General features: G+C 52.3%; 1 protein-coding gene across 1 annotated transcript in view; it reads left to right on the top strand.

Annotated features, from left to right (window-relative positions):
- The first annotated feature begins 10,070 nt into the window (after positions 1-10,070).
- The window catches only part of EFNB1 (ephrin B1), a 45,204-nt gene continuing 42,182 nt past the window's right edge, over positions 10,071-13,092 (top strand). Inside the window, exon 1 of the mRNA XM_068204641.1 lies at positions 10,071-10,276. Coding sequence (XP_068060742.1) covers positions 10,161-10,276 — 116 coding nt within the window. The 5' untranslated portion in view covers positions 10,071-10,160. The remainder of the gene's footprint in view (positions 10,277-13,092) is intronic.

Raw genomic sequence — 13,092 nt, forward strand, 5'->3', positions numbered from 1 at the left:
GATGTTCACTGTCACAAATTACCAGCCCCACAAAAGGAGCACTGCAACTGCTCAGGATGTTCAGTTTATCCCTTTTTGTGATTGCTGAGAGATAAAAGTGAATTTCTCCACTTTCCTCTTCTGCCTTTCAGCCCATCCTGCTCTGCACAGGGAGCCTTCAGCGGCACCACGGGGCTGAAAACATCCCCAAAACCTGCAGTGGGACATGGAGCGATGTCCCAGTGGGAATCACGGAGCCGTGATCCGCCTAAATGGGAGGATTACAGAGCCCTGTGCTCTGTGGGAAGCTGGGATCCCCTCCTGGGTCCTGGGGGGTCGGGATGGGGTGTGGGAACGTGAGGATGCAGGGATGCAGTGGTGTTGGGATGTTGGGATTAAGGGAGCAGGATGGGAGGGGATGCTGGGGTGTAGGGTGAGGGGATGCAGGGGATTACAGGATCCAGGGAGGCAGAGAGGCAGGGGCACAGGCTGCAGGGGCACAGGGATGATGGGAAATATGAGTGCAGGGGTGCAGATGTGCAGGTGTGGGGATGCAGGGGATTAGAGGGGAGACAGGGATGCAGCGGCACAGAGATGTAGGGATTTAGGATGCAGGGTGCAGGGGCACAGAGATGCAGGGATTTAGGATGCAGGGATGCAGGGGCACAGAGATGCAGGGATTTAGGATGCAGGGATGCAGGGGCACAGGGACACAGGATTGCAGGGGTTACAAGATTTTAGGGTTGTGTGGGTGCAGGACTGAGGATGCAGGGATGCAGAAATACAACCATGCAAAGCCACGTGGATTCAGGACCACAGGTATACAGGAGTGCAGGGCTATAGGATTGCAGGAGTGCAGGGCAGACGGGTGCAGCAGTGAGGTGTCCAGGGAGGCTGGATCTCCCCATCCCGGCTCCCGCAGCCACCCGGGAAGCAGCGTGGGCCGCCCGGAGCAGGCCGGGTGCCAGGAGCAGGAGCTGGCAGGGCAAGGTGGGGAAGCAGGAAAGGGAGCCCCGCTCCTCCTCCCCTCGGGGAGAGCTGTGGCTCTCGGCGGGAGGCTTGTGAGTACACACAGACTCTCTGGAGCCTCCCATGTAAATCCTGGCAGGACGCAGCCAGCTCTGAGCTCATTCACGTGAGATCACCGGCTGGTTCCCGGGGCACGCGGGTGGGGACGTGCTGGGAGCTCCGCGGGACCCTGCCCCGGGGCTGCCCGCCGCTCGGGAGCTGGGAGAAGAGCTCAGCCCATCCAACCCCTCTCCCTCCAGGTCCCTCTTACAGCAGCACGGTGCCCGCGTGGCCACAGACAGCGTTCCCCAACCTCTGCAGACAGCTGGCAGAAACCTGCTGTCACACCGGGGTACTGGCTCTGATCCTGGCCATGGCACGTGGGACAATGGGGAATGGCAGGTGTGACACTGGGGATGAGCCCTGGCACTGGGGATGGAAGGTCTGGCACTGGGTATCAGGTGAGACCCTTGGCATGGCAGATGGGACACTGGAGGAGGCAGGTGTGACACTGGGAATGGCAGGTTTGACCTTGGATATGGAAAGTGTGATCCTGGAGATGGAAGGTCCAACACTGGGAATGGCAGGTCTGACACTAAGGATGGCAGGTCTGGCACTGGGGAACAGGTCTGACATTTGGGATGGGAGTTGTTACCCCGGGAATGGCAGGTCTGACCCTGAAGGACGCTGAGTTTGACCCTGGGGATGGAAGTTGTGACACTGAGGATGGAAATTGCAACACTGGAAGTGGATGGTTTCATCGTAGGGATGGTAGGTCTGGCCCTGGGGATGGCAGTTGTGGCCCTGGGGATGGCAGGTGTGGCACTGGGAATGGAAGATCCGGCCTTGGGAATAGCGGGTCTGACGCTGAGGACAGCAGATCTGATCCTGGGGACAGCAACGCTTGGATTTTCCACCCCGGCCGAGGAGCAGAGGCCAGGGCAGGTGATGGAACAGCCCTGGGAGTGGTGATGCCTCGGGCACCTCCATCGGCAGCCGCGTGTCCCGGCACAGCCTCGGGCTCCCGGCACTCCCCCTGGGGTAGGACAGAGCCCCAGGTCACCTCCTGCTCCTCTGCCACCCTCCGCCGCTTTTCCTTTGGTGTTCAAACCCTGCGGGAGCTTTGTCTGCAGTTGCGACTTCCCCCGGCCGCTGCCGCTCCAAAGAAAACAGATCCATGTGTTTGAAAATCTCAGCTTACACAGCATTCCTCCAGCTTCTGCTCCTTTTTGGGGCTTCTCCTTCTTTCTCTGGCTCGCTGACCTGAAAATGCACTTTGTGCTTTCCCTGGGAGAGGTGGATGAGGAGAGCTCCGGCATAGCTGCATATTAAACCCCACGGATTTTCCCGAGGTGCCGCCGCCGCTCTCCTGCTCCAACAACTTTTTAATCACTCGCCCCAGATAGACCCGATTAGATTTATTTTTTTTCCCCTCGCGAGCAAAACCATGGCGTTTCCTGTGCTCCTTTCTGGCTATTTAGGCCCCTTTCATGTCTCCCTGCCCGTGGAAGGACGGCCGGCCCCGCACACCGGGATAGCGGCGGGAATTTCAGCGGGAATTCCAGCGACAAGCTGCTTATCTTCGCTGCCAGGTCATTAACGAGCTGCTGGTGCCTTTTGCAGGTCATTAAGAGAGATGTTAAGAATGACCTCGGCAGTGTCCCCTTGGATACTCCTGCCTCCTTCAGCAAGCTCTGCACCAATGGCTATATCGCTTCCTCAGATATATATAGATATATAAATTAAATATAAACCTAAATATAAATATAAACGTATATAAAATATACATATATAATAAATTAAAATACAAAAATTCCTTTATCACGTATAAATATATAAAATCCATGTATACCCACATATAAATATATACTAATACATGTATAACCACATATCTATCTACAGAATTACATAGGTATATATATATATATGCATTGATATATATTTATAGATGTTTCTTTTCCCACCATATTCCTCTTGTAATCCCCCAGTGTGCCATTCAGGGCTGCTCCTTCTCCAGCCAATCTGAGGCATTTTCCTGATATTTTCAACAATAATGGTCAAAGAGCTAAAGGCAGCTCCCTGGCAGGTCCCACCCCTCACCTTTGTTCTTACAAGAACGAGCTGATTCACTTCTGGTGGGGTTTATAGGATGCATTGCTTGGCTTTCTGGGAATATCTGGATGTTCAGGATCCCTCTGTTGCCTTCTCTCCACGTTTAGGGTGGCACCAGCTGCCTGCCAGGGATTTTTCTTGAGGTTTTTATTGTCCCTTCCCTCTCCCTTTGTCAGCCCTCAGCCGCGCTCTGCTCTTTCCCAGGGCACAGCCAAAGCCATGGATTTGCTGGAGATGGGGGATGATGTGTCCTGTCCCAGAGAGCGGCGGGAAGGCAGAGCCAGGAGGGAATTCAGCCTCTCTCACCCATTTCTGTGGCCTCATTCATTGAAGCCAATATTCCTCCCTTCCCAGAGGTCTGGAGGAAAGGGAGCTGCTCCAGTGAGGATGTTTAGGATTAAACCTCTACTCCAGTTCCATTAAAGCTCATGATTAAAGTGCTGGCCTCCAGACAATGCTTCCCTGACTTCCCAGCGCCGACAGCTGCTCCCCCAGCTCCCACTTTCCATCTCCAGCCCAACCCCTTTTCAGCCACCTTTGAATTTTTCCCTTTCTTGCAGGGTTTTATTATTTTTCTTTAATTTTTTTTTAAACCCCAAATCCATGAGTGGCCACTTCTGCAAGCGATAAAAATCTTATTCCCTGCCTTTGGATTTTTTTTTCCAGGCAATTGTAGCTTGCAACACCTTAATTATCGTGGCTCTGAAAACCGGTTAAAGATTTTAATACTTCCTTCCCCAGCCTATTATGCAGCGACTTCTCAGCCCCATAAAATGTTCCTCTGGAGCCCCATGGCCTCGTGCTGCTGCATTTCCCTGCTCTATCCTTTCCCCATGGATTAAACACTCCCAGCTCCTCCTTTCCCTCTCCCCTTGGGGCAGGTGGGAAGAGCCCGGATTTCCAGGTGGAAAATGGGGCTTTTTAAAACTGAAATCCTATGACACAGCCAGCAAAAATGTTGCATCATTTTAATCAGGCAGCACATCTGCAGAAGGTGCAAGATTCCCGGAGCCTGAGCGCGGGAATGATGGGATAAATCACGGGAAAGGCGAACCCTTGACATCACCTTCATTGCTGATTTTGATGCTCTGATTTCTCTGCTTCCCTGGCACCCATCCTGCCTGGCTGGCTGTTATTCCATGGGTACAAGGCTCTTTGGATGTCTGCGTGCATCCCATTAAAAAAAAAAAAACAACTTTTTTTTTTTTTTTTTTTACTTTGCTTGTTTTTCTTTTTATTTTATAGAGATTTGGGTTAATCACGAATTTTGGTCCCATCTCTGCAGGGCTCCTTGGAAAATCACTTTCCAGGGAGAGGGGCTGTGCCTCTGCCAGGGTGTTGGGGATACACGTGCCAGCCTGGTGGGACCTCATCCCTTTCATCCTAGAAAACACTTAGGGGGAATATCTCCCTGGTCCCACGGTGCCTGTGGGATGAGAGAAGTTTATTCCCCACCGATGTTTTATTTAGGTGAGTTTTAAATAACTCCAGCGCTTTCCTGGGGGAACCATCCCCCGGATTTCTGCACTAAGCACTTTTTCCTGGTGTTCAGCCGAATTTCTCTTTTTCTTTTCTTTTATTTTTTTCCCCTCTGTTTTATCCCATTTCCTTTTTTTTTATTTTTTATTTTTTTTTTTTATTTCTGTCAGCTCAGAAATTTCTCAGGTAATTTAAATGTGAAGTGGCTGTGGAATACATTGGGCTGCAGCTCATCACTTGATGAGGGGCTGATTGGGCTTGGAGAGACTCTGCCAGCAGCAGGGAGGTGGGAGAGCCGGGAATTTTGGGAATGACCCCGGGTGTCACAAGTCCAGTCCTTTTTGAATGGAGCAGGTAGGGGAAAATCGCCCGGACCATCCCCATAATGTTTTAATGAGTTTTCTAGGTGAAGAGAGAGGAGAAGGAAGCCAAGGGTCCAGAATCCACATGGTGTGGGAAAGGCACAGCAGGAATTGCAGGAAGGGAGAATGGACTGGGGACAAGGCAGCTCCTGGGCCCCAAAAAGGTGAGAAATTTGGGAATTCAAAATTGTCCTTTCTTGTTCCTCACCATTTGCAGGTGGGGACTCTGGGGAACACCAGAGTCCTGTGGGTGGCTCTTGGATCCCTCATGGAATGGGAGCCTGGAGCAGCACCCCAGGATGGAGCAGTGTGGGAGCTGAGTCCCCCAAAACTCATGACCTCCACATGGGAATGTCCATGCCAGCCTCAGGAAAAGGGAAGGGAGGTGGAAATCCCAGTAACTCCTTATGAAAACACAAGGGTCGTGCCCCGGGATTTTGGGCATGGATGGGGTTTGTGGTCCCCTGGACCTGCTCAGAGCCCCCTGGCTCGGCCCCCCAGGATATGGATCCCTTCCTTCTCCTACATGGAGCCCAGCACAGATCCCAGTCTCATGGGTGCACCTGAGGCAGGGAACCATTTCCCATTTAATTTTTTGGGTTTTTTTATCCCTGAACCATCCAAGGAATCACCCTGGTTGGTCACCACTGATTCCTTCCCATGTCTGGGTGGGAAAATCAGGTGCTCCACTTCCTTGGGCAGGTGTTTCCTGCTGGGACAATACCACGAGGGCTGGGCAGGAGTTTTCCCACTCTCCCACCTCTCCAAGGTGTCCCACTGACCTGGATGAAACCTGTTCCTGTTCCACGGGCCTCTCCCACCTTACGAGTGTTTGGTTTGGTGTCCCTGACGCATTCCGGGGTGGGCAGAGGCCACAATCCGAGTTTTTCCTGGATTTTTTGCCCGGTGTGGCTGTGCTGTGGAACTCTCCATAAATTGGTGACCTTTGGAAGCTCGTGCCTGGCTCGCCTGTGCCTGCCTCACCCGCTCCTTCCCCTCATCCCAAGGATCCACATCCCCCACAGCACCAAACTGGTCCCCACTGGGGTGAGGCCGTGGGCTCTGATCCCAAAGTGTTCCCAAAGTGATCCTGAAGGGATCCTGTGCCCTCCTGGCCGGGCAGGGCGGGGTTGGGCACAGGGGAGCCGTGGGGACATCATCCTCCTCCTTTCCAAAGGATTCCCGGGCTCCCGATCCCCACCTGAGCCTGAGCCGGGAGAGCGGCATCGCCATGGCAACGGGGCCTGATGTCATCGGCTGGGATGGAGCGGGCAGGAGAGCGGGAACAGGCATGGAACGGGCAGGGAACGGGCAGGGAGAGAGGGAATGGGCAGGAGAGTGGGAACGGGCATGGAACGGGCATGGAACGGGCATGGAAGGGGCAGGGAATGGGCAGGATAACGGGAACGGGCATGGAACGGGCAGGGAACGGGCAGGGAGAGAGAGAATGGGCAGGAGAGTGGGAACGGGCATGGAACGGGCATGGAACGGGCAGGGAACCGGCAGGAGAGCGGGAACGGGCATGGAAAGGGCAGGGAGAGAGGGAATGGGCAGGAGAGAGGGAACGGGCATGGAACGGGCAGGGAATGGGCAGGGAACCGGCAGGGAAACGGCAGGAGAGCGGGAATGGGCATGGAAAGGGCAGAGAGAGAGGGAATGGGCAGGAGAGCAGGAACGGGCATGGAACGGGCATGGAACGGGCAGGAGAGCAGGAACGGGCATGGAACGGGCAGGGAGAGAGGGCATGGGCATGGAACGGGCAGGGAACCGGCAGGAGAGCAGGAACGGGCATGGAAAGGGCAGAGAGAGAGGGAATGGGCAGGAGAGCGGGAACGGGCATGGAACAGGCAGGGAACGGGCAGGGAATGGGCAGGAGAGCAGGAACGGGCATGGAACGGGCAGGGAGAGAGGGAATGGGCATGGAACGGGCATGGAACGGGCAGGGAACCGGCAGGAGAGCGGGAACGGGCATGGAAAGGGCAGAGAGAGAGGGAATGGGCAGGAGAGCGGGAACGGGCATGGAAAGGGCAGAGAGAGAGGGAATGGGCAGGAGAGCGGGAACGGGCATGGAACGGGCAGGGAACGGGCAGGGAATGGGCAGGAGAGCAGGAACGGGCATGGAACCGGCAGGAGAGTGGGAACGGGCATGGAAAGGGCAGAGAGAGAGGGAATGGGCAGGAGAGCGGGAACGGGCATGGAACGGGCATGGAACGGGCAGGGAATGGGCAGGAGAGCAGGAACGGGCATGGAACGGGCAGGGAGAGAGGGAATGGGCAGGAGAGCAGGAACGGGCATGAAACGGGCATGGAACGGGCAGGGAACCGGCAGGAGAGCGGGAACGGGCATGGAAAGGGCAGAGAGAGAGGGAATGGGCAGGAGAGCAGGAACGGGCATGGAGCGGGCAGTGAATGGGCAGTGAATGGGCAGGAGAGAGGGAACGGGCAGGGAACGGGCAGGGAGAGAGGGAATGGGCATGGAACGGGCATGGAACGGGCAGGGAACGGGCAGGGAGAGAGGGAATTGGTAGGGAATGGGCAGGGAGAAGGGAAATGGGCAGGGAATGGGCAGTAGAGCAGGAACGGGCAGGGAACGGGCAGGGATAGAGGGAACAGGTAGGGAATGGGCATGGAACGGGCAGGAAGAGGGCAGGGAATGGGCAGGGAGAGAGGGAACGGGCACAGAATGGGCACAGAATGGACAGGGAACGGGCAGGGAGAGAGGGAACGGGCACAGAATGGGCACAGAATGGACAGGGAACGGGCAGGGAGAGAGGGAACGGGCACAGAATGGGCACAGAATGGACAGGGAATGGGCAGGGAGAGAGGGAACGGGCACAGAATGGGCACAGAATGGACAGGGAACGGGCAGGGATAGGGTAGGGAATGGGCAGGGATCAAGGCCCCTCTCCGAGGACCCAGCTGAGTGCACAAATATATAAAAAATCACATTTTTGGATGTTTTTTCTCCTCGTTCCTCAGGTGTTTCCCTCTCCTTTGGATCGGGATGGCTCCAAAAGCCCAAATCCTGCTGGTCCCTGTGCCCAGGGAGCCCCACACCCCACGTGCCACCCCCCGCTTGGGCTTTTCCTGGAAAAGACAGAAAAATCACATTTAAAACATTGGATTTTTAATAAATTTTATTAATATGGAGCCAATTTGACCTTGATTGTATAATTTTTTTATTATTTTCTCAAAGAAATGGAACCGACTCTGCCATTTTTTGGAATTTTTGAGCTTTAATTTGAATTATTTTAATAAAAACTGAAGGGACTCGGGGGGGGGGGTTTGGTTTATTTTTGTACTCTAAAGTGACTTTTTTGTTTGTTTTTCAATTTTCTCAACACAAACGAAGGTGACGCCAAAATTTGTTGGTTTATTTTTGTAACAGAAAGGAACTGACTCGAGGGTTTTTTAAAAATTTCCTTAATAAAAAGTGAACAGACTCGGGAGGGGGGTTTATTTTATTTTGTTTTTATTTTATTAATAGAAATTAAACCAACTCCAAAGGGGTTTATTACTGTTCCTGTATTAGAAAGTGAAGCGACTCCAAAGATTTTCTTAATAGGAAGCAAATTAATTCTGGATTTTGGCTCCTCCCTCCTCATGGCCCAAATAAAAAAAAATCAAAAATTACAAAAACTCCAAAAAATCCAGTACACATAAAAAATATTGCCACAGAAATAGAAAGCCCAGTTTAAATAAAATTTTAAAAGAACCTCGAAATCCCTCAAAAATAGAAGGAATTTTTAAAAAGTAAAAAAAAAATAATTAAGGAAGAAAAGCTCCAAATAATTCTGGAAATTAAAAAACAATTAAAAGAAAGTTTTTAAAGAAGTTCCAAAGACTTAAAAAATCAAGAAAACATGGAAAAAAATTAAAATAAAAATAACCCACCAAAAAAACATCCCAAATTTAAAAAAAATACCCTAAAAACACCAAAGGAAAAAAATAAATCAAGAAGATTTTAGAGGCTTTAAAAAATAAAAATAAAACTTGGAAGAACTAAAAAGAAAATTAAAAATGGCAAAACCATCAAAATACTAAAAGAAAAAAAAAAATCAGAAAACTCAAGAACTATATAAGAAGAGTTTAAATAATCAAAAATTGGGGAAAAACATTTAAAACCTTGTAATAAGTTAAAAAAGCCCTCCAAATCTTAAAAAGAACAGGTAAAAGAAAAAATATTTTTAAACGCTTCAAAAAGTCCCAAAGTTTCAAAAATATCTTTAAAAAAAGTCAAAAAAGTCAGAAATTACATTAAAGTCCCTCAAAAAAGTAGAAAGAATTGAGAAATCTTTTGAAAACCAGAAAAAAAAAGTTTAAAAAACTTACAAACGCTCAAAAAATGTAAAATACTTTAAAAAACCCCTCGAAAGAAAGCCCCCAAATATTGAAAGACCTTTAAAAATCCCTTCGAAAAAAAGTAAAAATATTTCGAAATCTTCCCGAGACCCTCCAAAACATCAAAAAAGTGGAAAACCTATTTTTTTTTTTTTTTTTTTAATGGGAAAAAATGACCAAAACCTTTGACAAACCCTCGGGGGGGGGGAAAAAATAAAATTAAAACCAATTAGAAAAATTTAATTAATTTTTTTTTTTTTCATTAAAAACTGAAATACCCTGCAATCCTCTGGAAAATAAAAGCCCCAAAGCGGAGAAACCCCGCTGGAGCCCTCGCAGTCCCGGCTTTTATTCGGAATATTTCCCTCCGGGCGTAGCCGGCGGCGCCCGCTGGGGGGCGCTGTAGGATCGCGGCTGAACGGGAGGGCGAGGCCAAGCGCGGCGCGCCGTGGGGTGGTGCTGACGGGCTCCACGGGGATGGGGACGGGCCGGTGCGGCGCCCATACCGGCGCTCCGCCAGCTCGTCCCCAACGCTGTCACCTCGTCACCCACCCCACCCCCACCCCGGTAAGCCGGTAGCAACGGGAACCGGCGGGGGGGGGGGGCGGAAAAAAAAGGCAAAAATGCTCCGCGCTCCCCTTAAGAACCCACAATGGGCGTGCCCTCCAGCGAGGCCCCCCCCGCTCCGCTCAGCCATTGGCCGCTGCTGCGGGCTGTCCGCGCCGCTGCCTGCGCGGAGGGGTAGAGCGGCTGCCGCGGCGGGCGGCGCCTCAGTCGGTGCGGGGCGGGCGGAGGCGGCGGGTGGGGAGCGGAGCGGGAGGAGGCGGCGGCGGAGCGTGATGGGCGCCTGACGCCCGGCCCGTCCCGCCGCCGAGGGACGATGGCGCGGCCCCGCGGCGGGCGGTGGCTGCTGGGTGTCCTGCTGGCCCTGTGCCGCCTCGCCGCGCCGCTCGCCAAGAGCCTGGAGCCGGTGTCGTGGAGCTCCGCGAACCCCAAGTACGTGCGGCGAGAGAAGGGGGGGGTCGGGAGGGACGCGCCTCGCACCCCCCGCGGGGAAAAAGGCACCGAAACCGTGTTCTAAATGCGAAATTTAGCGGAAACTGCGAGGGTTTTAAGGTAAAATCGCGCCTGGAGGCTGCGGGCGGCGGACGGAGCGACCCCCGGCTGAGGACGGACCCGCGGCGCCGCGCTGCTTTTCGTACCAAAAAAGAAAACCTCCTTTCCTTTTTTCCTCCCCATTTTTAATTATGCTTTTACTCCTCGCAGCTTTTCCTCTCTTGAAATCCGTTTTTGTTTTTGAAAACCACGTTTTGTTTCTTGAATTTTAATTTTTTTTTTTCATTTTTCACGCCTCGGGTTTTTTTTTTTTTTTCCCGGATCGCCGCTTCCCTGCAGCGTTTGGATTTATTACCTTTTCTATTATTATTTTTTTTTCTGGGTTTTCTCATCCGAAATCAGCCGCGGAGGAAAGCGAGGGGATTCGTTCCGCCCCCACCTCGGGCTGGGTCCGAACAAAGCGGGCGGTGGGGCTGCTCCGTCTGTACAGCCACTTAAATTCTATAAATTTATATATTTTTATATAAATCTGTGGATATGGACACGGCTGCCGTACAGGAACAATCTGAAGGGCGAGGAGGAGGAGGACCGGGGGGTGTTTGGTCGCCCCAACGCGGGGGCTGGTGGTCAGGATGGGTCGGTGGCCCTTGCTCAGCTTTATTTTGTAGATCATAGAATGTTTATTTATCTTACTCCTTTCTCCCTTCAAAAAATTCTTGCTTTTAGCCTGCTTTATTTTTGTTTTCCCCACCACACTTCTCAAGGCAAAAAATAACCCAAAAATAATCCAAAGAGTTTTTTGAGGGTTGGAAAGAACTGAAACAATTTGGACAACCTTCCTGCCTGGACACGTATTCCAACCAAATGTTTATTTCCTTGGTTTCTTGATGGGGATAAAGGAACTTTGCAGGCACACTTTGCGCGTCCCCAGCTCTGGAAGTGCCGGGACCGCGTCTCCGTCACTTCGTTCTCCTCGGTGTGTTTTTCCTTTCCTTTCTTTGGGAGTTGTGTCAGTTGGCTGGGAGCAGAGAGAACCTTTTCCCTCAGGAGTTGCCCCACTGAATTCGTGAGCTTGGTGAGGGGCAGGCAAATTTGTTCCAGAAAATAGAGTTTTTATTTGGGAAAAGGCAGCTGGAGGTGGAGGCGGCTCCGGCTTGGTGGTGGAGGATGCCATGTCACCCCTCTTCCCTTCCTTATCCTGCGTTTTCCTTAAGCTGCTGAGGACTGGGAAGCTGGGAGGAGGCCGTGGCCATTGGCTGGCACAGGGGTGACACTCCAGGACTTCCCACTGAGCCCTGGAGTGGTGGCCTTGGAGATGTCGCTGGTGGGGTGTCCAGGGAGAGCTTGAAGGGTTCCTTGGTTTTCCTGAATTGGGAACTTGGTGGTTTTCTGCTGCCAGTTTTTTGGAGCTCAGCGGTTTCTGCCTTTGGTTCACGCCTAGTTCAGAGCTCAGAGGTTGTCCGGATTCGGTTTTCCCCCAGTTTGGATCTCGGTGGTTGCCCACTCTCAGTTCCCCCTGAATTCAGGGATTGGGGTTGTCCACCCTTGGTTTCCCCCAAATCAGAGATCTGAGTTTGTCTGCTTCCAGTTTTCTCCCAGTTTGGAGCTCGTTGGTTACCCACTCTCTGTTCTCCCCAAATTCAGATCTTGGTGTTTGTCTGCCCTCAGTTCTCCTCCAGTTTGGAGCTTGGTGCTTCTCCTCCTCCAGTTTGGAGCTTGGTGCTTTGCCACCTTCAGTTCTACCCTGGTTTGGAGCTCAGTGGTTGTCCACTCTCCATTCTCCAGGAATTTGGAGTTTGGGGGTTGTCTGCTCTCGCTTGTCCGTGGATTTGGAGCTCAGAGGTTGTCTGTCCTGGACCCAGCTTTCTGGGAATGTGCCGTCCCGTGTGGGGCTGCTCCTGTGGGTGCTTCCCCATCCCTGTATCCCCACAGGGACAGGAGAGAATGGGAAGCACCTGAAACAGCGTTTCCACCCAGAAATGGCTCTGCTGGGACATGTGTGGGCAAAACCCATGGAAGTGTTTTGCCTTGGTGGAGACTTTTGGGGCCCGGCCGTGATCCCACTCGGCTCCCTTCAATCTGTGCCCCTGCGGAGCAACCCCGGATCCTCGTGTCCGGGATCTGTCTTTGGGATCCGTCGCTTTCTTTCCCAGCTCCGAGATTTGCCGCTGCGTGGCATCGGGCAGAGCCTCCTCACGGCCGCTCCCAGCAAGCCCAGTTGAGGAAACCAGTCAGGGGATTGGTGTGCTGGGCAAAGTCCGGCTCCAGCTACAGGGAGACTCTTGCTGTTGGTTGGATTGGGATTATCTTCCAGATAGATCCATAAAAACCCTTCGCCATGCTACTTGGGCTTCCAAGCCCCTTCCTGGGGCAACGCCGGGGTTGTGCCAGCCCCCATCCCATTCTGCTGAGCTTTAACTCTTGTTTTTAGAGTAAAGAGAGCTAAAGCCTTTAAAAATAACACAGCTAAATGGAATTTTCCAACGGATCCGAGGAGTAAGCGTGGTGCTCCGGGCCCGGCCAGCCTCAGCGCGATTGCTGTAAATAAGGAAAATATTTTCCTGCCCTTTCTGGACAGCTGGGAACTGTGGGCTCCAGCTCCACCAGCAAATCTGGGGCTCCTGGTGTTATCAGAGGGATGCTGATAACACATCCGATAGATGGAATGATTTCCTAATTGAGTTAAGTCAGGCTTAAGCTGTGTGCTGGGTTGGGAAGCCCAGGTCAGCTCCTGGGTGTGTGTCCCAAAGCCAGCG

The sequence above is a fragment of the Anomalospiza imberbis genome, chromosome 14, assembly GCF_031753505.1.
Source record: "Anomalospiza imberbis isolate Cuckoo-Finch-1a 21T00152 chromosome 14, ASM3175350v1, whole genome shotgun sequence".
NCBI classification, from domain to species: domain Eukaryota; kingdom Metazoa; phylum Chordata; class Aves; order Passeriformes; family Viduidae; genus Anomalospiza; species Anomalospiza imberbis.